This window comes from Danio aesculapii, chromosome 7, assembly GCF_903798145.1.
Source record: "Danio aesculapii chromosome 7, fDanAes4.1, whole genome shotgun sequence".
Lineage (NCBI taxonomy): Eukaryota > Metazoa > Chordata > Actinopteri > Cypriniformes > Danionidae > Danio > Danio aesculapii.
In genome coordinates this window covers 18,598,587-18,623,781 of record NC_079441.1, presented here as the reverse complement: position 1 = coordinate 18,623,781, position 25,195 = coordinate 18,598,587, and the positions used below count along the sequence as shown (strand labels likewise).

Sequence of the window (25,195 nt, the reverse complement as noted above, 5' to 3'; positions counted from 1 at the left end):
GCAGTGAATCCTAAAACCATTCCTGATTCAGCTAATATTAGCTTAAAAGCTTTCAGAGTGATTGTTGTTTTAGTTCAGGTGTAATAGACTAGCATAGATGGCACAATCTGCAAGTTGGTTGCCCTCCACAACCAACTCTTGACAATCCTGACTTTCAACCTTGTCTTCTTTATCTAAAGCCAACACTCCAAGTGAGGGTCAAACTCACAACCTCTGCGTTGCTAAGCATTGTACTGTCTTATAATTACAGCAGGCCACCTTGATGTTTTAGTTCAGGGGGAAAAATAGTACAGACGGTACAATCTGCAGGTTGATTGGCCTCCACAACCAACTCTGGTCAATCCTGACTTTCAACCCACTTGACTTCTTTATCTTAAAACCATGCTCCAGGTGAGGCTCGAACTCACAATTTCAGCATCGCAAAGCATTGTCCTGTCTTATAAGTACCACACACTGACCAATTGCACCACTGGAGCTGTTGCATGTAGTGTTCTTAAACAATGGAGTGATTCCTAAAAACATTCCTGATTTCGATAACTGGTTTAAAAGTTTTCAGAGACCTTAATGTTTTAGTTCAGGTGTAAAAGATTAGCATAGATGGTACAATCTGCAGGTTGGTTGGCCTCCACAACCAACTCTGAACAATCCTGACTTTCACCCCACTTGTCTTCCGTATCTTAAAACCATACTCCAGGTGAGGCTCGAAGCCAAAATCTTAGCACTGCAAAGCCTTTTACTGTCTTATAAGTACCGATTGTGCCACTACAGGTGATCAGTATAGCCTATTCAAATAATGCAGTGATTCTCAGCCACATTCTTGATTCAGTTAACATTTGCCTGAAACTGTGGAAGATGTGCATGTTTTAGTTCAAGTGTATTAGATTAGTATAGAAGTTACGTTAATAATGTTTATGTTAACACGTAAAGTCTTCTTTTATTGGAATGCTTTATTTCTAGCATAGAGACCATGTGCATTAAGTACACAAGCCCTCAAACTCTCTTCTCAACTTGAACGTTTGTTAAAATTTTTGTCTTATAACAGAATCGTCAATATTTTTGGGATTCTGAGAGAAATAAATACAAATGAACTCACCCTAGACCCCAAGGTCCTGTCCAGTCTGTTGTGCCCCAAGGGTTCCTTATTCGCACCATGTACAGACGAGATGCATTACACATGCTATGCAGAGTCTCTGACATACGCAGTTTTTTGACAGCAGTCACACCATATGCATGACCTTTTATCAGTCCACAGTCCAAAACTGATTCTAAGGCCTCTCCTTCTGCTGGCTGTAACACACAAAAATGTCTACAAATAAAATGAGTAAACATAAGAGTTGTGTGACTGAATATGTCATTGTCGTTCATTTATATTTATCTAGGATTTACAAAGTGTTACTTCAAAAAGTGTTTTCCTCATGTTTTCTTACCCGAATTGAGCAGGTGATGAGTGCTTTATGGCTGTGTGCATGGGCTAGTGTCTGGAACAGTATTTTTCTCTGGTCAGCGTGCTGAATCAGCTCTTCCTGATTCAGAGTCAATGGTTCAGAGACGCCACCAGTAAAATCAACGAGAGCTTCTGCTGTATTCCCTCCCTCCAGAGCCTCATAACACCCATTTAGCCTGAGAAAGACAGAGAGAGAATATTAATTTGAATCAGAATTAGAAAAAGCTTTATTGCTAGGTATGTTCACACATATGAGGAAGTTGTTTTTGTGACAGAACTTCTTGGAAATAGAAAATGGAATTTAGCCAACGTATGTAAGCATACTTTCAAAATGGCAAACTATTTATTCAATCACATCATTTATTGATAATAAGGGTATCTTCCATCCATTCCATATCCATCAAAAAAAAGGAAAACTAAGAAAACAGCCATTTTTCGATTTTTCTTTTGCTAAAAAAAAAAACGAGAAAAAAAAGGGATTTTGGCTCGATTTTTGTGTTTTTGGTTTAAGGTAGGAAAACAGATAAACAACTTTAAAATTCATTATCCACATGTAGGCGGTCATGAAACACCCGTTTTTTCTGATTAGCCAACCAAATCTGAGATTGTGACGTCGCCCTCAAAATAAAAGTCCTTTGCGGATGAGGCTTTTAATTATTATTATTTAATTACATATTCTATCATTTGATCATGATCATTCATTGCGTATGCATATATTAAATAAAAACGTAAATTATGGGTATTATTACACATTTGTAATTAAAATAAGGTCATAGTTCGCTGTCGAACATCTTGCTGCTGATGCTGGGCAAAGATAGCCATTTTCGAGCAGAACCTGGTATGCACGACTGCTTCCATGCAAGACATATATCATGATGATAATAATAATAATATTAATAATAATATAAAGAGACTAAGCCGAAAAGAAAATGAATAATAATAATAATAATAATATGCCTGTAAAATTACATCTGCTGTGCAACTGAAGCTGAGCAAAGAAAGCCATTTCCGAGCAGCTCCTGGTTTGGATGATTGTTTCAGAGCTACGTAATAATAATAATAATGATGATAATAATAATAATAATAATTAATATTATTTACTTAGTGTTTTTTTTAGAATAAGAACACACTAGATCCTGGGGCTATAACAAAGAGTACCATTTGTTTTTATGAGCTCAGCTTGGTTTTTATTTGACATCAGTGGTTCAATAAAGAACCTTTAAAGTCGAAATCAAAATTTATTTCTTTACCTTCTTTATTTTAAAATTGATCTTCTTATTTTTATAAGTAAAAATAAAAAAATATATATTTTATATATTATCATATAATTATTATATAGAGACAAATAGTGACTTTACTCAACAGGTTCTTCCCCTCAGTGTTGGTATAGGGCATGCGTTCTGGAGCACTGTACAATAATGTGGGGGATACTCACACACAACTTCTGATTGGAACACGCACCCTATACTGAAAAGTTCAATAAGTCATTTTTGTTTTATGTTTCCACAAAAATATACTTGAAGCTGCATTATATTTCCATTTAACCACTGTCTGTTTTGAGGATGTTTTTTTGTATTTGTTAGGACTTTGAATATGCCAGGACTATTGTTGTCTATGGAAGATGAGGGACCTGTTAGATTTCATCTAAAATATTTTCATTTGTTTTCCCAAAAACAAACAAGATCTCAGGGGTTTGGAACAACATGAAGGTGAGTAATTAATAACAGCATTTTAATTTTTGGGTGAACTACCCCTTTAAGAGTATATTTGACAAATGTTTTACTTGGCATAGGCTTTCTCCAGCAAAGCGCTCCAGAATTCTCGTGGTGTTGCAGACCGACAGAAGAGCAGTGTCCCATCCCCGCTGACCGGCAAGCGATCATCTACTACAACATCTGTCCACTGGCCCAGTCGCCAGAAACGGAAGTGAAATATTCCTGCATATAGATCTGGCCGCTTTGGGTGCCACTCCTGTTCAGTGTGGTCTGGGATCACCTAAATAAGGGACAACAGAAAAGAACTGCGATATTTGCGCAATTAGTAAACAAACTAATGATCAACAAGCTTAGGGTCTGTAACTTTTCTAATCATTTTTGAAGAGGGTGTTTTTCACCTTGTCATTCTTCCATGGCGAGGCACCACGCCAAAATTCATCCCGCCATGGCTACATTACAGCTTCTCATTCAAAACATTTTATTTTTGTAATAGCGGATGATAATCGCACCAAAACGTATTAAAGGGTAAGTGAATTATAACCGCGTGAACTTTTCTGTAACCCATTATAGTAGTGCTGTGCGTCATTTGTTTAACCCTTTAAGGTTACGTGCTGACTGACTGACTGATAGGTCCATGAGGCCAGCAAACACGACGTATAGGTGTTTCACTTTACTTCAGGATGCATTAATACCGCTCTGTAGGTCTATTGGAGACATTCATAAATATTCCTAGCAAATCTAATAAATGCTGGAGACAAACTCGTTACATAAACGCACTAAATCACACTTCAGCAGCGTTTATTTGAGAGCGCACAAGAAGATCTGTGCTCAGTGTTGCCAGATGATGCTGATTGTTTCCAGTCCAAAAGCTGTCGAGATCACAAGCTTTTATACACTGTTCTAAGCATATGTAAGCCAAGAACGAAGGCTTTGGCATCTCTTTTGGAGATCAAAACAGGTTTATGAGGGCAAACCGGGGCTGGCGGGCACGCCGTTGCAAAACCGCCCAAATTTTCACTACCCGCCTATGTCACTTTTTACCCACAAAAATAAATTCAAAACCGAAACTGCCCAATCTGGCAACACTGTGCGCTTGAGCAGCGCGCATTTGAGAGCGTGCAAGAAGCTTTGTGCACGAGCAGAGGAAATCGGCAAGCAAGCAAAGAGATTCGCATGCTCGTAGGCTATTACATAAATGCGATCTCGACTCGTAATACTGCGCTCACGACATTTGTCATTGAAATAACGCCACAGGTAGTTGGTAGATCCGTGTAAAAAAGGCCTGCCGCCACAGCTGGAAAAAATCCTAGAGAAAACACTATACACATGCACACTCACCGGCCATTTTATTAGGTGCACTTTATTTATTGCTAATACTAGTTTGTTTTCGCCCACAGAACAGCTACTTAATGGTTATTTTTCATAATCTCCTATTTTCCAAAATACTGACCTTCTTCCAGAGCGAGGATTCTGCAGCTAAACACGACGTGGCTGCCACCATCCAGCAGTTACCCAGACTGCCCTGGTGCAGATCCCTTGTGCTGATTCCATCCACAAAGAGTCGGGGGTCTTTACACAGTTCCTGGGTGGAAGACAGAAGAGCTTTTATTGTTTGTGTTTATGGTTAGGTCAATCTATTAAAACAATTTAAAGAACAATAAATATGCAATCTTTTTAATTAACATGAAACATTATGAAATTCTAATAACAAACAATATTTTATTTCTCATTATAGGATTGAACGATTTTTGCCATTCATAAATAGACAGGTTGCTCTTTAGATGTCAATAACAATGGAAAACACTAATGTTTCATTAATATTTTCCCTAATTTATAATTTCTGCTTTTATAGACTTCTGTGAAATTATCAACATATTGCTTCTTTAATTGTTCTGTGGATGGTTTGTTTGTTAAGTTCAATCAGAATAGCATGTGTAAATGCAGCATAATATGCTGGTAATCTTTTTCATTTGGAGCCATACACGTGACACACGTACTCTACAAGGAGTCAGGTTCCCGACGCCTTGCAGCTGGCAGAAAGGCCTTTAATTAAACATATCTCTTATGCTGCTGACAGTGCAGACACATTTAGAAACAGAAGAGTCACTGAGGTACATCCACTCTACTGATATTCAAAAGCTAAATATTGTATAGTAGTGTGATACTCCCAAATTTTGATTAAATTAACTATTTGCACTAGCACAGTCAAAAAAGGAGACTCGTACGCTGGGTCTCTTCCATGTCAGTCCTGGAGGGGGCGTCCTTTTGTAGAAGAGCGACTCGGCTGAAGGAGGAAAGAGTGGATCTTGGAAAAGAGCCCCTCGCCTCAGACATGATCTTTTCAGCTTATGATAACACTGACCTTGAAACCTGTAGACTTTCTCTGGCATGCTGCACAAAGATGTGAGAAAAGGAGGATAAAGAAGAGATGGGTGATCTGAGTTCTGAAATTGCATTTCAAAATCAACCTATGTAGATGATTATTCAGAAATGATATAAAATAAATAATACTGACAGTGCTATAATTCACAGAATAATAAAAGATCAACATGAGATAAATGTTCACATAACATTTTTTCACTGATTGTATAAAATAAAACTGAAAATCATATGACACTAGCACGTGCCAGTTCAGAAAATAATGATTAAAAAGTATATTTATATATATCCTAGTAATTAAAACGAAAGCTTCTGGTATTTATGTGATGCCTTTGTCCAGATACAGCAAGGTCTGTAAAGCACAATGTTGAGTGTTGTTCTGAACCCGCGAGTTTAGCTTCAGTTTCAAGGATGATTGGGTAACGGTGTATTTGCCGACGGTGTAGTTTCCCTTGCAAATGGAGAAGGCTTAGACATGCCCTGGAGAGGTTAAAGTGTCAGGAGTCTCTCTGTGTGTAAAAACATCAAAATAAAATATGTTTAGAGGGAAAGTTGACGAGACGTTTGGGATCAGGGTTTAAGAGTGATTGAATATGTCAAATTGAAATCAAGTCTGTAAATAAAAAGTGTGTGTGTGTGTGCATGTTTGTGTCAGAGAGAAAGTGTGTGTATGTGTGAAGACATTTGATTTAGGGGACAGTTTAGCTATTGGGGGTCTGGCAAGGGGCACAGGGGTAGGCCAGTGGCCAACTGAGTGTGCTTGTATAAGCCACCTATGAGTGCTTATATGTTGAGTTAGTGGTTTTGCGTGTGTGTGTCTGTGTATGCAGAGTGAATCCAAGTTGTGTGAACATACCAGACACACCCACACTTGCCCTGCATGACTGGCTTTGAGGAAAATCTGCTAAATGGACCAGAGTTATTATTATATATATATTAAAAAAAAAATAATAATAATTATATATATATATATATATATATATATATATATATATATATATATATATATATATATATATATATATATATATATATATATATATATATATATATATATATATATATATATATCAATTATTAAATTATCAAGACAGATTTAATTGATTTAATGACTTTAGAAAATCTTGTTTAAATATAGTTTATTGGAAAAACAACAATTAACCTACAATATTCATAATGCAAAACATAATTGGTGGAGCTGCGTTCAGAACACGCTGTTTAGGGTTGATTTTTGCCTGTTTGTCTCTGCTGGCTGGCAGCACAGATTGTTCTGGTTAGTAAGATAACACTGATGTAATTTTCAAAATGTGTCACAGATCATCAGTTGGACTGAGATCAGGGTTTTGACTGGCCCATGCAGAACATTCCCCATTTGTTCTCAAGCTATTTCAATGTAAATTTGAGTCTGCATTTGGTCTCATTCTTGTTAAATCTGCATACCTGCTTCCGCTAAACTAAATGACCAATCTCTGCAACGTAGAACTGTATGTAAGAAGGTTGGCAAGTATTTAATAGTCCTATCACATGTGTTTTTGAATTATGGCTTAAAGTCAACTTTACCACAATTCTTTGGGCACATTTTCACCTCAAATTCACAAGCAGGATAATTATGCTTGACAGTGGGGTTGTCAGGAAATGTGGTAGTTATTTTAATGATTCACATATGGAGGCCAATTGTAAGGCAATTGGGTCCTTGTTAAGGCAATTGTTTTTAACTTTAGAACTTTCACAACAGGACTGAATCTTTTCAAAGACCTTATTTCAGTAAATCTGAAATCTGAAACAAAGACACATTAAAACAAAGAATGGTTCTCAATTCTCAAAAATCAGAACAACATCATTTGTAAAAACATTTTACAAATCATCATCCCTTGACCTTTGGATATCACACTATTTCAGCCTTTTTAGATTTTAAAATTATATTAGCAAATAAAATCTTATTTTCTAGAGCAACTGGAATTATTTATAAAATGTTTAATACATATAAAAATTAAATAAATTGCGACAAATTAATATTCCCAACTTTTTTTATTTTCACCCAGACTTCAACAATCTAAAAATCTTGAATCGGTTCTGTGGGTCTTTTCTATCAACTCTGCTCTTTAGTTGTTATTTTCTATCGGTTTCAAGGGGATTGGCAGGGCCATTATAGCAGCTTTATTTTCTTCTTAAAACAATTGAGAGTTTCATTGGCTGTCTTTTAGTTTATTGTCTTGCTGAAATGTCCACCCTGGTTTCATCTGGTTGTGTAAGTGTTGAGACTAAAGCAACTAATATTCATTTACACTGACAAGATTTTCGCTGCTGTCTGGACATTTTACATCTTTATTTCATGTGTTCAAGATTTTTTATTTTGTCATTCCATTTCATTACACATTAGTTACATTCTAAACCTATTCGTTTTTCTATGTACGAATAGAATAATACATGGTGGTTAATGGCATCTGGAGAAAATTCCAAGTTAACAGCACCTTTAGAAATATGTTTTCTGAGAAAAGTAATGAAGTGTTCAATACTTATTTTACTATTTATAGACAACACTGTATGAACAATTAAACATTTTGTCACCACTTTAGTTTAAAGGTGCTCTGTGTAAGTTTCCGACTCCTCTAAAGCATTAAAAAAACATAATTTGTTTGCTGATATTTACAAAACATGCTAAGTGAACATGTTTATCTGAAAAACAATGGTAAAGTCAGTTCTTCTCTTATGAAAATGTGTGTTAAGTACCGGAACGTCTGTCTTTGTTTTTTCTCTTAAATTCATTTCAGCACTTCAGGTTGCTTGGTGGAAAACACAGCGTATTTAATTTCAGCCCTAATAGCTGCATCACTTTGTGGGTGTGGGCAAAATTGCAAACTCTGAAGGATGGTAGCAGCCTCCAAAACTTGTTATAAAGGCCACACAAGGTGTTTTAATTAGCAAATAATATAAATATTGCAAACATAAATATTAGCTGAGCAGGTGACATTGTAACACCTTGTCCTAACAACACAACACAACATGGCAGAAACCTTTACAGTTTTTCTCAGTGATATTGGTGCATTTCTCACAACACTATTAACATTTGCACAACAGTTAATGCATTTCTCAAAACAATTAGTCATTTGTGCACATCATAGTAGCAGTTTCTTATTCCTTCCAACAAATTGCAAATGCTTTTGGACATGCATCAGTTGCTTTCATACAACTCTCTGCTGTTTTATAACATTATCATTTGCTTATGTCATGTCAGTTAAAATTAACTAAACCTGTGAATGCTGAATAGTCATTCCATATAAAATTAATATTTCTCATTTCATTACTTGAGTCACTACATATAAAAATGTTGAACTAGTTGTCAAAATCTGTCAAGCAAATTTTATAAAAAAAATTAAATATTTTTTTTCTGAAAATGTCTTCTAAATTGAACAATTTGATGAATGATTTACAGACCTATGAATGTTGTAGGTTCAGTTCCAATATGTACTGCACTATTGCACTACAGTTGTGCACAGTTCTAGCCAAAGGAAGTGTATGTTTGTTGTAAATAAGGGTGTATTTATTCTTTTGCACAATGCTGTTAATAAATTAGAATTGTAAAGAGCCTATGAAGAAAAAAGTGAAACATACATATTCAGTGTCTTGTACTCAGACACCTCACTAAATGCAGTGATGTCTAACTTTATTGTGGTTTTCAAATGGATGTGCAAATAATATATAGTGCTGTCTTGAGCATTTTCAGGAGGTGTCACTTTTTTGTACAGGTGTCACACATTGTACAGAATAAATGTACAGAGTAAACTGTCCTAATGAAAACATGATAAAGCCATTTGACTATCTTGTTCATAAACAGTCGTGTCAGGACTTTTCATCTTGATGACACTGACACTTTCATTGACATGAATACTTGCTTTTGAGGAATGAGCTATCCATTTTGAGCAAGCGACACGCTTTTGCAGGTTATCAACTAAGTTTTGCAGTTTGTACTAACTGTTTTGAGAAATGCATTAACTGTTGTGCAAATGTAAATAGTGTTGTGAGAAATGCACCAAAGCCACTGAGAAAAACTGTAAATACCAGATCTATCAAAAAAACTAAGAATAGTGCTTTGCACTGCACTCCAAAGAAATAAGATTTAGAATCTAATTGATACATATTAAACCTCCTTAACATTATTAAAAATACATGCTAAGTGACTGATATTTGTTGATTTGCACTGAGCCAGTTCTATCAATCAATTTCAAACTAAGTTGAATTTATATTTTATGTTCAAGATCTGAGGTTAACTATATGCTGCTGCTTTCATTATGGCAATACATGTCATGTAAAATGGTATTCAAACTCACAATTGTAACACTGACTAAAGAACATAATCAGTATCTGAGGTGATCATTGTCATAGCAGTTTTATGCTGTTATACAGCCGTGAGAAATAGGCCTAGAAACCACTTCTAAAATATCAATTTCAGGTGATGGTTATTACAAAAACTTCTTTTAACATAAAAAAGATTCTTTTTATCACGTGTCGTCGTTTACCATTGAATTTCATTTAAGGAATCACCAATAATATTAAACAACAACTGTCTTTAGTTTCATTTCTAAATGTTCGTATCACACAAAATCTGCAGAAACTCACGTCTGGTTCGAGCCCCTCCCCCAGAGTATCATTCGTCTATAGCGATCAATGATTGGCTCCAGTACTAGAAGGCATTCACCATGTTGATTGTTACACTTTTTTCCCCATTCAAATAGATACGAGTGACATGTCTTGTGTATTCTATAGTCTTAGGTTACGTTTAATCAGGCACACTCACTCCAGTCAGTGTCGTCAATCTGGCAACCAGCATTTGCGTGGAGTCATCGGAGGAGCGGCCGAGTGAAAAAGTTCAACTGCTGAGTGTCAATCTTACAAACAACACCTTTATGTAACAATCCACACCATTTACTACTGGCTTATTACCTGCCTATTAAGATATTAACTGTTAATTACCACTTATAAAGTATGATCTTATTTTACATCCCATTCCAACTACTACCTTACTAAATATTAATAACAGCTAATGAGTAGTTTATTGAGCTAAATGTCTTAGTTAATGGTTTGTTAATTGTGTAAATTGTACATTAAAATAAAGTGTGATCAAAATTTCTTTTGCCATCTAAATATTAAATGAACGAACAAATGAATGAATGAATGTAGAAATGATACAACACTTACCTTAGATTTTGGCTTTGCCTTTTGTGCAATATAATCCTGGTGGATGTGTATCCCTAATGGCTTTTTCAGGTAAGGTTGTTATTTGTATGAGGTGATATATATATAAGCTGCTGGTCTTCAGTCATTCTGCAGTAGTGTCCATGTGTCTGACTTAACATGATCGCCGCAGCAGGTGTTCTCTTTCTGTTTGACGTCGCTGTGACAACCGGCTTTAGTCTGGTAGAATAGGTGTGGGTCTCCTTGGGTCTTCTACACAGGTAAACGCTTTGACATTTATTTGTATTTAAAATATAATATTCAAGTAATCCTTGATACATGTAATGTCGTATATGTCAAGTGTGCCTACCTGCACATGGACTGCTGTTTGTGGATGAAACTCCATCTGTCCAGCCAGTCTAAATGATAACACAGTGACATAAAAAAAACAATTGCTGACACTGAGACAAGAGGACGTGCATACACACACACACGCACACACACACACACACACACACACGCACACACACACGCACACGCACACACACACACACACACACACACACACACACACACACACACACACACACACACACACACAGAGAGTCTTCTTGCTTACAATGAAACCAAAGCTTTCCTATTAAGCCAACAAGTGTCACTTGCCTACATCTGTGCATAAAATATTTAGCACAAAAAGTATAAACAGTGTAATATACTGTAAGTATATTAAGTATATAAGGTTTTACATTATATTAAATATATAAGGTTTTTTTAGTGATGCTACAAAAGAAGGATTTTGATTGTCTCTTTAAAACATTCTGCTGATACTGTAACTATCAACTAAATGTCTACTAAATTAGCTGAGCCTTGGGATTATCTTCCCAAAACTTTTCAGGATACAGAATCCCTGATAATGTTCAAGATACAGCTGAAAAATCATCTCTTCCTTGTGCACTTTACTGAAGGAAATGCACAAATGTAAACATTTTAAATGGCCAAAAGACATAAATCCTGATAAATGTTCTGAGCCTGATTACCAAAGCTAAAGGCAAGCAAATACAGTGTATTTTATTTTAAAACCTCGGCTGCAGAAAACCTTAATGCAAGTAGCATCTGATGTTTAACCACAGGAAATAATAGTTTGGTTTATAACTGATATTCTAAAATCAACATCACTCCATTAAAAAAAAAAACCTGTGCTTTCATTTGTCCTGTCCTAGCTTGAACTATTGAATGACTGTATATTCTAAACAAAGTCTCTCAAAGGTTTGTATAACAAAACAATTAGTTCTCGTGTTTTAGTTTTTGTTTGTTTAATGCCTCTTTATGCTGAATTATTCATTGTAATCCTAATTTTTGGGCGGCACAGTGGCGCAGTGGGTAGCGCTGTCACCTAACAACAAAAGGTTCGAGCTGATTGGAGTCTTGACTGGGTCAATTAGAATTTAGGCATGGAGTTTGCATGTTCTCACGTGTTTGCATTGGTTTCCTCTGGGTGCTCCAGATTCCAAAGTCCACAAGTCCAAAGTCTACAAGTCCAAAGACATGCCCTATAGCTGAATTGGGTAAGCAAAAGTGTATGTATGTGTGTATGTTCTGGTCCTCCAGGTTGAAGGTTGAGCGTTGGGCTAACGACCCACCTCATAAAAATTTGATGTTATGAAACACTATAACATGGTGCGGCTAAATATCAACTTCAACATAAAACGGCCCTGGAAGCAAGTAAGTAAGTAAGTAATCCTAATTTGTATGCTGCAATTGGATAAAAATATCTGCTAAATAAATAAATATATGTGAACTCTCATTAGAGCATTACAGTACTAGAAGACTGTAGAACTCAATACTTGAACTAAAAGTTCTGAGTATATATTCATGCACTTGTAAAGTTACCTACAGTATACTTTTTAAAATAAAGGTTCTTTCGAAATTCTAAGAAATAAATGTTTCTTTTATGAACTGTTAACTGAATGATTGTTTAGAAAACAAAAAATTGTCAATCTATTAAATTGCTGCAATAACCTCTTTGAGATCATTTGATTTTAAAACTGTAGAGTAAGTTACAATGTTGTACTAAAAATTAGATATATACAAAAACGTATTTCCTTCATTATACTGAAAAGTTTTGAGGACAGATGGCAACACTATCAAAACTCAAAATCAAAATCATAGATCCATGAAAAAGACTAAAAGCAACATGTTATGCACAAGACATTCCCGCTTTAACAAAATCACATCTCAGGTTGTTTTACAGCGATTATAATGGGATTGTTTACCAAACATGAATTTAAATCATCCCCAAAACACTGTAAACGTGTAAATGAATGGCAAAACGCATATACAGTAGATGGTAGTAGGCATGGGCCGGTATAAGATTCTGACAGTATAATAACCTTGGATAAAATATCATGGTTTCACGGTATTGTGATTACTGCTCTAAAATATATTCTTTTTAAATGTCTGGGTAAAAAAATAAAACATTTTTCCCTTTTAAACACAATATACTTTATTTTAAGAAATATTTATAGTTTTTTTGGAACAGTAAACATGTCAGGCTAAATTATTTATTGACCCTTGCTGTCTTCATTTATTTAAAAAGAAGATTTTTTTACAATTAAAAAAGGCATCTTTGAATATCTTTTCTGCTGAAGATACAGTTGTTCTTAAAAAAATGAAATAAAAAAATCTTACACATACCTTAGGAACCGCATAACAGAAAATTTTGACGGTTCTAAAACCTGACTTTTTCAAACCGTGGTATACCTTGAAAACGGTAATCGTCCCATGCCTAGGTGGTAGCAGATATTAAGCAGTCTCAAGTAGATGCAAAGATGCATACGTAAGTCTAATGGGGCTGTAAAAATAATGTGTTTTAAATAAAGCATTTTTATAATCTTTTTTATTCTTATTTATTCTTTTAATCTTTTTTAATTCAGTAGCGCATTTAAGAAGCCTTTTCTTCCACCAAAAAGATCGTTTTGTGCATTAAAATGAATCCAAAGATGTTAGCGATTCTTCATTAAACCACAGACACCAATAAAGGAAGAAGTTGTCTTTTTATACTTTCTTCTGAAACATGTCTTTCTTTTTTCAGCCTTATTTCCACCGTTTTCTAGGCCACGCCCCCAGTTTGACCCTAAAAGCTGGTAGGAATCAGCTGAGTACAGCTCCTTTCTCATGGCCACCTGTCCCCCTCAATGCTGTCTTCCTGTGTCTCTCGCTCTCACATTAACACATGGGCTTTTCCTCTTTTCCAAGACCCTTAATTAGACATGCAGCTCCCCCCGCACACAAGTGCATTCATGCGCATAATCACCCACAGTCTCACTCACGGTTTGGCCTGTTCTTCTTCACTCTGGGTATTTCCAATTTCTCATGTAGTACTTCTCCTCTGTCTGGATTTGTCATCTCCCACATCAGTCTCTCTGCTTTACTTTTCAACCCCCTCCCATGCACAGCCACCAGAAGGTTCATCATACCATATCGGCTGTCAATAAACGCGTGGCTCTGACACCTGAATCCTGATGGCTGCGTAATGCGACCAGTCTCCCCTGTGAAGACACACAAACTTTACCTCTCAACAAAAAGCTAATCCAAATAAAACAATGTACTTGAGACATACAAATACAAAAAATATATCTTTGTAACTTTTCCAAATGGTTTTTACAGATGACAGAAAGACTTGAAAAGTGAGTGCCAGCCAGCTGAGTTAATGCAATCTACATGTCACTGTTATAAATACACATCACTTAAACTTTAAACCTGTTCAAATCACTCAAGGACACAAAGAGTTAGGTGGGACAAAAGTTCTCATAGACATTGCTTTGTCAGACAGCTAAAAAGCTCTATAGTTATTGATAGTTTTATAACGTTTGGATTGGTGAGTGTTAAACCTTAGCAAAAGGATAATTTTAAAGCACTTATTGTTGATTAATCAATTAATTTGGTTAACTGTGCTAATTATATATTACTGTAACTGTATTAATTATATTTCATGATAATAATAATAATAATAAAAATAATAATAATAATAATAATAATAATAATATATACACACACAGTGTAAAATTATGTTTTTAATATACAGGTCATTTCTTTTTATTTACACTCTCTAATTGCACTTGATTTTTTCTCTTTTAATTTTTCATGTTTAAAATTTTTAAGCTTAACAAAATGACTCGTATTTAAATTATTTGATATTTGAAAGAATATATTGCATAAGAACTAATATGTATAGAAATTAGGCCGTAATATAACACAAAAGACCCTTTCAGCTCATTGCCAGTTTTGCCCTGTATAAATTTTAATTTGCATGATCAACCCAGACTATACACTGTATAACTTCTAAATTCTAACACAAAATGATAAATGACTTTGATAAACTTTTCAATATCAAAGGGTGTCAGAGCTGTAGAGATTAATCTCCCCTAATGCAATTCAAAAGTGAAAAAAAAAGGGGGGGGGGGACAATGAAACAAAATATGAGAAACTGTTAACAAACTATTTTTAACAGCGTAATAATAAAATATATAACAACTATAGAATTAAAATATTTTATATTAAACAATATTAAAATAACAGCAATATTATTACAATTATTATAATTAATAATAGTAATAATGACAACAAACAAAAACAGGCTTCACTTTATTAGGTGTCTTTAATTACTCTGTACGTACAATTTTAGGCATAATGTACAAAACTGCATTCATGTTGTTTTGCATAACACTTATTTTGGGTGGGATAAAGTGAAATAGTTTACGGACAGTTTCAATACATTCATTCATTTTTTTCAGCTTAGTCCCTTTATTAACCCAGGGTCACCACAGCGGAATGAACCGCCAACTTATTCAGCTCGTTTTACACAGCTGATGCCCTTCCAGCCACAACCCATCTCTGGGAAACATCCACACACACTACAGACAATTTAGCCTATCCAATTCACCTGTCCTGCATGTCTTTGGACTGTGGGGGAAACTGGAGCACACAGAGGAAACCCACGCAAACATAGGGAGAACATGCAAACTCCACACAGAAATGCCAACTGACCCAGACGAGGCTCAAGCCAGCGACCCTTCTTGCTGTGAGGCAACAGCACTACCTACTGCGCCACTGTGTTGCCTAATTTCAACAGATAATTTAGTCTAATAATATAATGCAGTGTTTAATATAATATATTATAATATAAAATAATATAATATAATATAATATAATATAATATAATATAATATAATATAATATAATATAATATAATATAATATAATATAAGTGGGTGTCATGGTGACGCAGTGGGTAGCATGATCGCCTCACAGCAAGAAGGTTAGTGGTTCAAGCCCCGGCTGGGTCAGTTCACATTTCTGTGTTGAGTTTGCATGTTCGCCCCGTGTTCACGTGGGTTTCCTCTGGGGTGCTCCGGTTTACCCCAAAGACATGTGCTATAGGTTAATTGAAGGAACTAAATTGACGTAGTGTATGTGTGTGACTGAATGTGTATGGATGTTTCCCAGTACTGGGTAGCAGCTAGAAGGGCATATGCTGTGTAAAAACATATGTTGGAATAGTTGGCAATTCATTCTACTGTGGCGACCCCTGATGAATAAAGGGACTAAGCTGAAGGAAAATGAAATAAAATAATATAATATTAAAACTGCAGTCAATGTTTCTTGTCTACAAAATCTTTATTTTTCAAATGTGTATTTAAAAATATTTCTCAGTGAAACTGCCGCTACTTATGTAAACATTACAGCTGTACTCGTGTCACATTAAATCGAAAAATATCTTTCTATTTACTTCCCTTTCCTTATAGTGACTGTCTGAGCATAATCACCATGAACAAAAACGGCTAAAAGAAACATGAATTAACATCGTTTTTCTAAATGTACCGTCTTCTTGGATATATTTCCCCGATTTTTTAACGTCTTTCATTACTTTGACAAGCAGATACTTTCTTTTTGATACATGCATGCGGGGCTTCTTGAACTAAGATCAATGCGTTGCGCTTTCGATTAGTTGTGCCTAAATCGATAACGCGTTTTCTGTTTACATTTCTTAGCGTCGACTTGGCAGCGCGCATGCTCACTTCCACTAGCCTGAAGTTACCATTGTCAAGCATGTAGATGTGGCTTTGATACAAACTCCTACTGTTAGTATAAGTTTGTGGTCAATATGGAAATGTTTGCTGTTTTCTTGTTTTATATGTTTAGCCTCGTCTTGGCCAACCAAGAGGAGCGATTACCGAATAAATGCGAGGGTAAGAAACAAAAAGTACAACTTTAACCCTCAGATGTTAAATAAAATAAACTCTCCTGGGAAATAAACAGATATATAGCATATTACTTCTACAAAATACTAATAGTTTTTTACTAAAACAGTTACAGCGTTATTAATATTTTAAAAATGTGTTTTTAATAGTTTGCAAATTACTGACGGTGGAGTTGCAGGACGCCTTAGAAAAAACTGGCCGCTCGAAGGAAGTTCTGGAGCTAGGAGAAGTTTTGGACACTGGCAAGCGCAGGCGCAAAATCAAATACAACACTTCGTAAGTAATTACAGCATGCGGGCTAGGACGGGTAGTTCTGTAGTAATGAGAAACAAAGGAAGGGACATTCTAAAACGCCTAACATGGGGGAAAAGGCTTAATGCACCTAAAAATCAACCAGAGAAAAAAACGAGTCCCAATTCTATAGATAAGGTGAAAAACATCACGGTAAGCGTTTTCTCCCCCATTTAAGTCCGTTTATAAGGAAAAAGGTTAGTCAAATTTTACTCATGACTAACATTTTCTGATGTCAAAAGAATGAGCTCTAATTTGTAGTGAGGAAAAAGCTTAACATGGCTTACCGTGTGTCAACAAGCTGGGCACACCAAAAATCTATGAAATTTCTCTTTAATTAACAGTAACTTCTAGGAAAAGATCAAGCCCTGATTCTGTGGATGAAGTGAATAATGTCACATTAAGCATTTTATCTCCATTGAGGTTCATTATAAAAGCTTGATGTGATTTAACTTAACATCTGGAGACGATCGCATTTCTATAAAAATATCCTCAATAAACACTTTCTGCTGTTAAAAGAGCAAGCTTTATTTTAGTATATCTAGTAAACAATATGGCTTTAAGCATTCTCCCTGTAAAAGTCCATTCTAAGGGAACCCAAATTTCTGTCAAACTTTACTTGTGGTTAACACTGACTAATGTCAAAAGAACAGGCCATAATACCATAGATGAAGTGAACAATATCATGTTAAACATTTTCTCCCCAATTAAGGTCCATAAAAGTAAAAGCTTGTCATAACTTTACAACAACTGAGGGAAACCAATTGTTAAAAAGGCAAATTTTGTTTACAAATCTAATTTTATTTATAATAGATTATCCCTTGCTGTCAAAGGAAGGCACTTGTGCATGTCATTGACATTCCCACAACAACATAGGGGAAACCACTTAACACAATATTGTTCACTTTAGCTGTGGAACGGGGCTCATACTTTGTCTAGTAGTTAGTGCTAATAACAAGTAAAATTTGATAACAATTTGATTTTCCACGCTTGTTGTTGAGGTACATTAAGCCATGTTAAGCTTTTTCCTTTTATAATGGTCTTTAATGGGAGAAAATGCTTAAAGTGATGTTTTTCCACTTAATCTATGGAATTGGGACTTTTTGGAATTGGGAATTTGTATTTCTCTCTCTCTCTCTCTCTCTCTCTCTCTCTCTCTATATATATATATATATATATGTTACGGTTAATTACAAGTAAAGTTTGACAGAAATTTGGGTTTCTCTGACTGATTGTTGGGTACATTGAGCCATGTTAAGCATTTTTCACGTTAAGCATTTTAGAATGTCCCTATAAGAAAAAGAGGGGAATAATGTTAGGGAAAGTCTAACTCTATCGGTATCCTCCCCATGTTGCCATAATTACGATTTATTTGTTTCCAGAGAGATGCGACTCACTGAAGCCATGGACAACATCTGTGAAAGAATTTTACAGTATAAGGTGCATGCTGAGAGACCAGGAAGCCTTCGATATGCTAAGGTATTGAGCTCACCTAAGCTCGTTTTTCTCATCCTTCCCTTTCACGAAAGTAAGCCAGAACATAAAATGTGTGTGTGTGTTTGCAGACTATTGTTGGTTGATTTTTACATCACTGTGTTTGTCAGGGCACTAGTCAAACTATGAACACGCTAAAGAACCTGGTGGAAAAAGGTGTAAAGGTGGAACTGGGTGTTCCATATGAACTGTGGGATGAACCAACAGTGGAAGTGGCAGAACTGAAGAGACAGGTAATATACGTTAACAAACAGAGAAGCACAAATGGATTTCAAAGAACAAAATGCATCTTCAGGGGTGACACGATGGCTCAGTGGTTAGCACTGTTGCCCCAACAAAAAGATAGCTGGTTCGAGTCCTGGTTGGGTCAGTTGGGTTTCCTCCAGGTGCTCCACTTTCCCCCATAGTCCAAAGACATGCGGTATAGGTGAATTAAATAAACTAAATTGACCGTAGTGTATGTCTGTGAATGAGTGTGTGTGGGTGTTTCCCAGTACTGGGTTGCAGCTGGAAGGGCATCTGCTGTGTAAAACATATGCTGGATAAGTTGGTGGTTCATTCTGCTGTGGTGACCGCTGATAAATAGGGTACTAAGCCTAAGGGAAATGAATGAAAGAATATTCTAAAGCTGTTACTGTAAAAAAACAACTGAAGACTGAGAAATGAAAACTTGTAAATGTCTTTTTGGGTCCATGTGGTAAAATGTAAATATTAAAGTTTATATTTTTACATCATCTTATGTTTATTTTAAAGTGTGAGACCATGTTGGAAGAGCATGAAGAGGTTGTGGAGGACTGGTATTTTCATCATCAAGACAAAGGACTGGAAAGATTCTTCTGTGAAGCCCATGTCCTGAAAGACTCAGACCAAGGTATAAATACACTTCAACCCTGATTAGACCTGGTATTAAGAAGCCAAGAAGGGGTTAACCATACTCAAAATGTGTGCTCTGCATTTGTGCCTCACCATTAGGCCACAACTGCCTAATTCCAGTTTTGAGCTTGTTCTTTTCTGACCCCTTGCAGACATATTTGAAGATGCATTAAATCAGATTGCTTTCATACTGTATGGATTTCTTCATTCAGTAATACTCATGGGTAGCACTGAGTGTTCCTTGAAAATTATGTAGAGCATGACTAAGAGGGACAGGTCTTGACAAAATCTTAACACAAGTGGTCACGAGGGACTCGTTTGAATGCATGTTAGCACCAGGCTGAAAAAGTAATGCGTCTTTGTTGACCAATTGTGATTGGATCACTGAAAATGGATGTTAACTCCAGGTGGAAATTGTAATGCATCTCAGCTGCTGACCACTTTTGATTGAAACTCTTAAAATTATTGTTAATATCAGGTGGAAACAGGATCTACACGTCTCTTTAATATTGCTTTTTTAAATATACAGATTTGTTACCCAGTCCTTCCTGACAAACATATTAAGCCACTATTTTAAATTTTCCTATGTCTTTTAGAGTGTCTTACTGAGATATGGAAAGGTGACATGGGAATGAAGGGATCTGAAGAGGAAAGTGAAGGGAAGGATGGAAAAGAGACCCATGATGCAGGAGAGTTGTGAAAGCAGAACCATGATGGCTGAAGAATGCACACAACCAGTATGCCATCTTTGCACAAAGCTGCATTGGAACCAAAAAGCACATCTATTTGAGTGTAAATGTTTTGCTTACTGAAAACTTTCCAAATCTGTTACATTTACAAAATAATGGGATGCGAAGATTCCTTGGTATTTTACCTCTTTTTTTATCGATGCTGACATTTTGAATTGCTAATTTTATGCAGTGTTCCCAGCAAACTGCCTTTTATTGTTTGTTGCCTTATGCAGATGTGTAATAGCACATCCAAACACTACCAGTGTTTTTTACTTCTAGATCAGATTGGGAATTGTATTAGTATTTATCATTACTGCACAACTGTGCCTGAAGCAAACAGATGGTTTTAGAATTTTGTATTTGGGGTACTTTCAGAATATGTTTTATCTGCTTGATATATGTACAGTAATCCTTTTAAATAATGCATTGTTTCATAAACCATCTGCTTCTTTTCTTAATTTGTGTGTGTGTGTGTGTGTGTGTGTGTGTGTGTGTGTGTGTGTGTGTGTGTGTGTGTGTGTGTGTGTGTGTGTGTGTGTGTGTGTGTGTGTGTGTGTGTGTGCGTGCGCGCGTGTGCGTGCGCGCGTGTGCGTGCGCGCGTGTGCGTGTGTGTTTGATGTAGTTTGACAGACTAAAGTCGATCCTGTCAAATTAACTATTGACCATCTGTCAATGAGCCTTTATAAATTGAACGCAAGGCTCTAGTGGTGCAATTGGTCAGTGTGCAGTTCTTATGTAAAAGTACATTGCAAAGTAATCATGCTCTTCACGTGTTATCACTTATGTCCAAATTACGAGGTTTACCAGGTTACAAGTCAAAACGTAATTAAACATAAGTGTTCAGGTGCAAGAAAACACTTAAGTATGCATATGATCAATAATCTTTCATCTTATCATTATAAGGTTTACTGCAACTTTTTCATATTTCCAATGAGATATTTAAGTGGTAATACATTTATTCATTCTCTTGTCAGCTTAGTCCCTTTATTAATCCGGGGTCGGCACAGCTGAATGAACCGCCAACTTATCCAGTACATGTTTTACCAGTGGATGCCCTTCCAGCTGCAACCCATCTCTGGGAAACATACATACACACTCATTCACATTCATACACTACGGACAATTTAACCTACCCAATTTACCTGTACCCCATGTCTTTGGGGGAAAACGGAGCACCCAGAGGAAACCCACGGGAATGCAGGGAGAACATGCAAACTCCACACAGAAACGCCAACTGACCCAGCCGAGGCTCGAACCAGCGACCTTCTTGCTGTGACAGCACTACCTACTGCGCCACTGCGTCACCCTCATTAAGCCGGGATTCGAACTCAGGATGCCCTGAAATGCTCGCTAACCACTGGGCTATTGCGCCGACGTAATACATTTAAATGAAAAAAAAAAAACTTTAGAAATTTTTCCAGAGCTGTTAAAAGTATGCGACATAATTAGTTTTTTGCATATTGAGAAAAGCAACATCCTTTGGTTGTTTTAGAAAATGGCAACTAAATAAATAAATAAATATATATATATATTTATTTATTTATTGTTTAAGATATTTTCTTGTTGACAGGCTAATACGATGTACATGAACTGTAATTTATGCTATGGCTAAACATATGAAAAGTGTATTGATGCTTCTATCTGTAACAATTAAAAAAAAAAAACATCAAATTCAGTGCCTCATTGACCACTAGTTTGCTTCTAAATAAGGGTTTTAAAAATAGCAGGAAAATGCCACGATCTAAGAAAGATTAGACGCCACAAGGGGGCGGTACAGCTCAACTGGTGGTAAACCAAACTAAGAAACCTACTGTATCCATTCACAAATAGCCTAGGCCAATTAATAAGCTGAAACTCAATGTATAAACTGTTTTTGAATCCAACTAAAGTTAATTGACAGCATCACTTCCGTAGAACCTGGAGATCAGTGTAACATTACATTTTTAAGCTATAGAAACACCAGCTTTATTTTATCACTGTAACAATGGGATGGATGGATTCCGCCTAAATAAACAGTGTTGTAAACAGAGATACGCTCCAGTGGCGCAATCGGTTAGCGCGCGGTACTTATAAGACAGTACAATGCAAAGCAATGCCGAGGTTGTGAGTTCGAGCCTCACCTGGAGCAGTTTTAGCCCTAATTTCATTCTGTGTTGAAGTTAATCCAAAAGGATGTTGCCGATAGTGGTCCTAGTATGTTATACACAAGACATTTGTCTTGTTAACAGTGATATGGTTATACTAATCGGACATTCAATCTTATTGAAAAAAATTGGTGTCTGATTTATAATCCTTTTTATTCTGACCATTAATACAGACATATACACAAACATACACACACACACACACAAATTTGAGACCTTAGAAATACTCTATTAAAGCTAAAATACATACATTTTATATTCATTTTATACATATAAATAGACACACACACTCACTGTCTCAGACTCAATTTCTTCTTGTGTACAACAAAACTATTAAATGAAACTATTATTATATTATACTTTTTCTATTATATGTGTGTGTGTCTGTGTTTTTTTTTCTGATGTCTCAAATTTTACAAGTAGACTTTGTTTTTAAATCTTTCAGATGCACTTTTTATTACTTGATTTCACGCTCTGTTTTCCTAATGTGGGTTTGTTTAATAAACTTCTTAAATTCCCACTTACAAAGCAGGGCCAGCAGCTAATGACTTCAATGACCAATTACAGTCATTAACTTTACTACACATTCTTCTAAACATTATTAATCACACATGACTTGCCTCCAGTACTGTGCTTTTGTTCTTGGCCATTTACTCCTGCACTTATAACTCATTCTGTACTGCACAAAAAAGGTGAGAGGGCTGCCTCTTTTTATATGCATTTGTAACTATAGGGGGTTAATATTGATTCCTTAATTTACATTTAAATGTAAATTAAATGTCAGAAAGTGTATGCATTAAATGACATGTGGATTGGCATTTGAAACCATTTACAGAAAATTAGGGTGATTTTGAAATTGAATTTCTACACCATTAAATTTACAATATTACGTTTTAGACAGTTTATAATAGTTTAAATATTTACTAATGTGAAGAGTTTTGATTTCTTATGTTAACCCTTTAACTGTCCCAGCAAGAAAAACAATTTGGATTACATTTTTTAACTCCTAACGTGCATTTTTTTCAACCCATAATTTCTAAAATATCAACCTCTACCAAATGCTCTACCGGCATTAATATATACAGTTGAAGTCAGAATTATTAAACACCCTGAATTATTAGCCCCCCTGTTTATTTTTTTCCCCAATTTCTGTTTAACGGAGAGATTTTTTCAACACATTTAATAACTGATTTATTATATCTTTGCCATGATGACAGTACATAATATTTTACTAGATATTTTTCAAGATACTTCTATACAGCTTAAAGTGACATTTAACTAGGTTAACTAGGCAGGTTAGGGTAATTAGGCAAGTTTTTGTATAACCATGGTTTGTAGACTATCGAAAAATATATAGCTTAAAGGGGCTAATAATTTTGACCTTAAAATATTTATAAAAAAATTAAAAACTTCTTTTATTCTAGGCGAAATAAAACAAATAAGACTTTCCCCAGAAGAAAAAATATTATAAGACATACTGTGAAAATTTCCTTGCTCTGTTACACATCATATGGGGGAATATTTAAAAAAAATAAATAAATCAAAGGGGGCTAATATTTCTGATTTCAACTGTATATGAAAAATCTGAAAATATGAAGTGTAAGACCAATTTATTAAAAAAAAAACAATCAAAATAAAACATTTTTGAATTCTAAATCGGAGAATCTGAAATTTTTTATGGCATACTTCAAAAATAAAGATATTTCAATTTAGTTGTTCTTTTTAAAATAAAAATAAAGATATTGTTTGAAGTATGCCAAAAAAAAATTCAGATTCTCATTTAACATGTTTCTTGTTTTGTTTTTTTACAATAAACCCAAAATCAGGTGTAGTAGAGTAACAGGATTATGTTTGTTTGATTTTTTCGTAAATTAACAATGTTGTCTGTATAAACCATTATTAAACAGTCATTCTTTAAATGACTTTAACAGTCATTATTTAAAACAGTAAAAATATGGTCAACCATTTGAGCAGGCAGTTAAAGGGTTAGCTGCTTTGAGAGAATATACATTGTAAAAACTATAGAAATAAAGATGAATTGAATTGTTTAATAACATTCATTATAACAATGATTTAAAAAATGATATTAATTTGTCCATGCTTTAATTTCTTCAATCTTATATCATAATACATATTTTTATGGTCTTTTGCCAATTGGTGAAGTTTTTTCCTCACCACTGTCGCCACTAGCTTGCTTGGTTCAGGATCTGTAGAGCTGCGCATCGATGGATTTGCTCTTCAGTATTTGGACTCTCAGTAGTGATTATTAAACCACACTTACTGAACTAAACTGAACTGAACTTAAACACTGAAAACTGAACTGACACTGTTTCAATTTACTATGATCTTCTATGTGAAGCTGCTTTGACACAATCTTGTAAAAGCCCTATACAAATAAAGGTGAACAGAATTTTTGCTAAATTTTTGCTGGTATGATTATTCTTCAAAATGTTGAATGTTATTCTGTGTGATAACTGATCCAAAGAGTTATGAAATATGTATCCATGGAATTAAAAATGACGTGTTTCATTTGAAATCAAAACAGAAATGACGCCAAGGATTCTGACTTCCTTTCGTCTCTAGAAAAAACAAAGCTCTCACAAGCAGCTGTTTCAAAATCAAACACAGTTTTGCACTGTTTGCATCATCAAATACTTGAATCTTAATTAAGGATGAAATGAGTGGAAATGAAA

The 25,195-nt window shown here is 35.3% G+C and overlaps 2 protein-coding genes, 1 long non-coding RNA gene and 1 other non-coding gene across 6 annotated transcripts in view; 3 read left to right on the top strand and 1 right to left on the bottom strand.

Moving 5' to 3' along the window:
* Window positions 1-14,180, bottom strand: part of LOC130231790 (calpain-5-like) — an 81,363-nt gene extending 67,183 nt beyond the window's left edge. Inside the window, exons 1-8 of one of the 2 annotated variants that reach the window (XM_056461210.1) lie at window positions 14,040-14,180; window positions 11,081-11,129; window positions 10,735-10,998; window positions 5,385-5,550; window positions 4,610-4,741; window positions 3,228-3,439; window positions 1,428-1,620; window positions 1,094-1,287 (exon numbers count right to left, since the gene is read on the bottom strand). In XM_056461210.1, coding sequence (XP_056317185.1) covers window positions 1,094-1,287; window positions 1,428-1,620; window positions 3,228-3,439; window positions 4,610-4,741; window positions 5,385-5,549 — 896 coding nt within the window. In that variant the 5' untranslated portion in view covers window position 5,550; window positions 10,735-10,998; window positions 11,081-11,129; window positions 14,040-14,180. The remainder of the gene's footprint in view (window positions 1-1,093; window positions 1,288-1,427; window positions 1,621-3,227; window positions 3,440-4,609; window positions 4,742-5,384; window positions 5,551-10,734; window positions 10,999-11,080; window positions 11,130-14,039) is intronic. The other variant, XM_056461209.1, reaches the window with a different exon arrangement.
* LOC130231792 (uncharacterized) lies at window positions 10,965-13,813 on the top strand. Its single transcript, XR_008838071.1, has 3 exons — window positions 10,965-10,991; window positions 12,215-12,275; window positions 13,802-13,813. It is a non-coding gene; the product is annotated as an uncharacterized LOC130231792 (long non-coding RNA).
* Window positions 14,181-16,778: 2,598 nt separating the features above from the next.
* On the top strand, window positions 16,779-21,838 carry cnpy4 (canopy FGF signaling regulator 4). 2 transcript variants are annotated; one of them, XM_056462765.1, is made up of 7 exons: window positions 16,779-16,957; window positions 17,119-17,245; window positions 18,643-18,739; window positions 18,865-18,987; window positions 19,508-19,625; window positions 20,224-20,364; window positions 21,333-21,838. In XM_056462765.1, the coding sequence occupies exons 1-6, from the start codon at window positions 16,873-16,875 to the stop codon at window positions 20,325-20,327; spliced, it is 654 nt and encodes a 217-aa protein (XP_056318740.1). In that variant the 5' UTR covers window positions 16,779-16,872; the 3' UTR covers window positions 20,328-20,364; window positions 21,333-21,838. The 2 variants fall into 2 exon arrangements, with proteins under 2 accessions (XP_056318740.1, XP_056318739.1); XM_056462764.1 differs by lacking the exon at window positions 21,333-21,838 and having other exon boundaries at window positions 20,224-20,910.
* A 554-nt stretch (window positions 21,839-22,392) lies between these two features.
* Window positions 22,393-22,486, top strand: trnai-uau (transfer RNA isoleucine (anticodon UAU)). The gene is made up of 2 exons: window positions 22,393-22,430; window positions 22,451-22,486. It is a non-coding gene; the product is annotated as a tRNA-Ile (tRNA).
* Window positions 22,487-25,195: the final 2,709 nt, after the last annotated feature.

Bases quoted from the DNA above. Each gene is read 5' to 3' on its own strand.
- cnpy4 (XM_056462765.1), top strand. From the start codon at position 16,873: ATGGAAATGTTTGCTGTTTTCTTGTTTTATATGTTTAGCCTCGTCTTG. The intron at 18,740-18,864 runs GTATTGAGCTCA...TGTGTTTGTCAG, and splicing joins GAAGCCTTCGATATGCTAAG to GGCACTAGTCAAACTATGAA. The intron at 19,626-20,223 runs GTATAAATACAC...TATGTCTTTTAG, and splicing joins CCTGAAAGACTCAGACCAAG to AGTGTCTTACTGAGATATGG.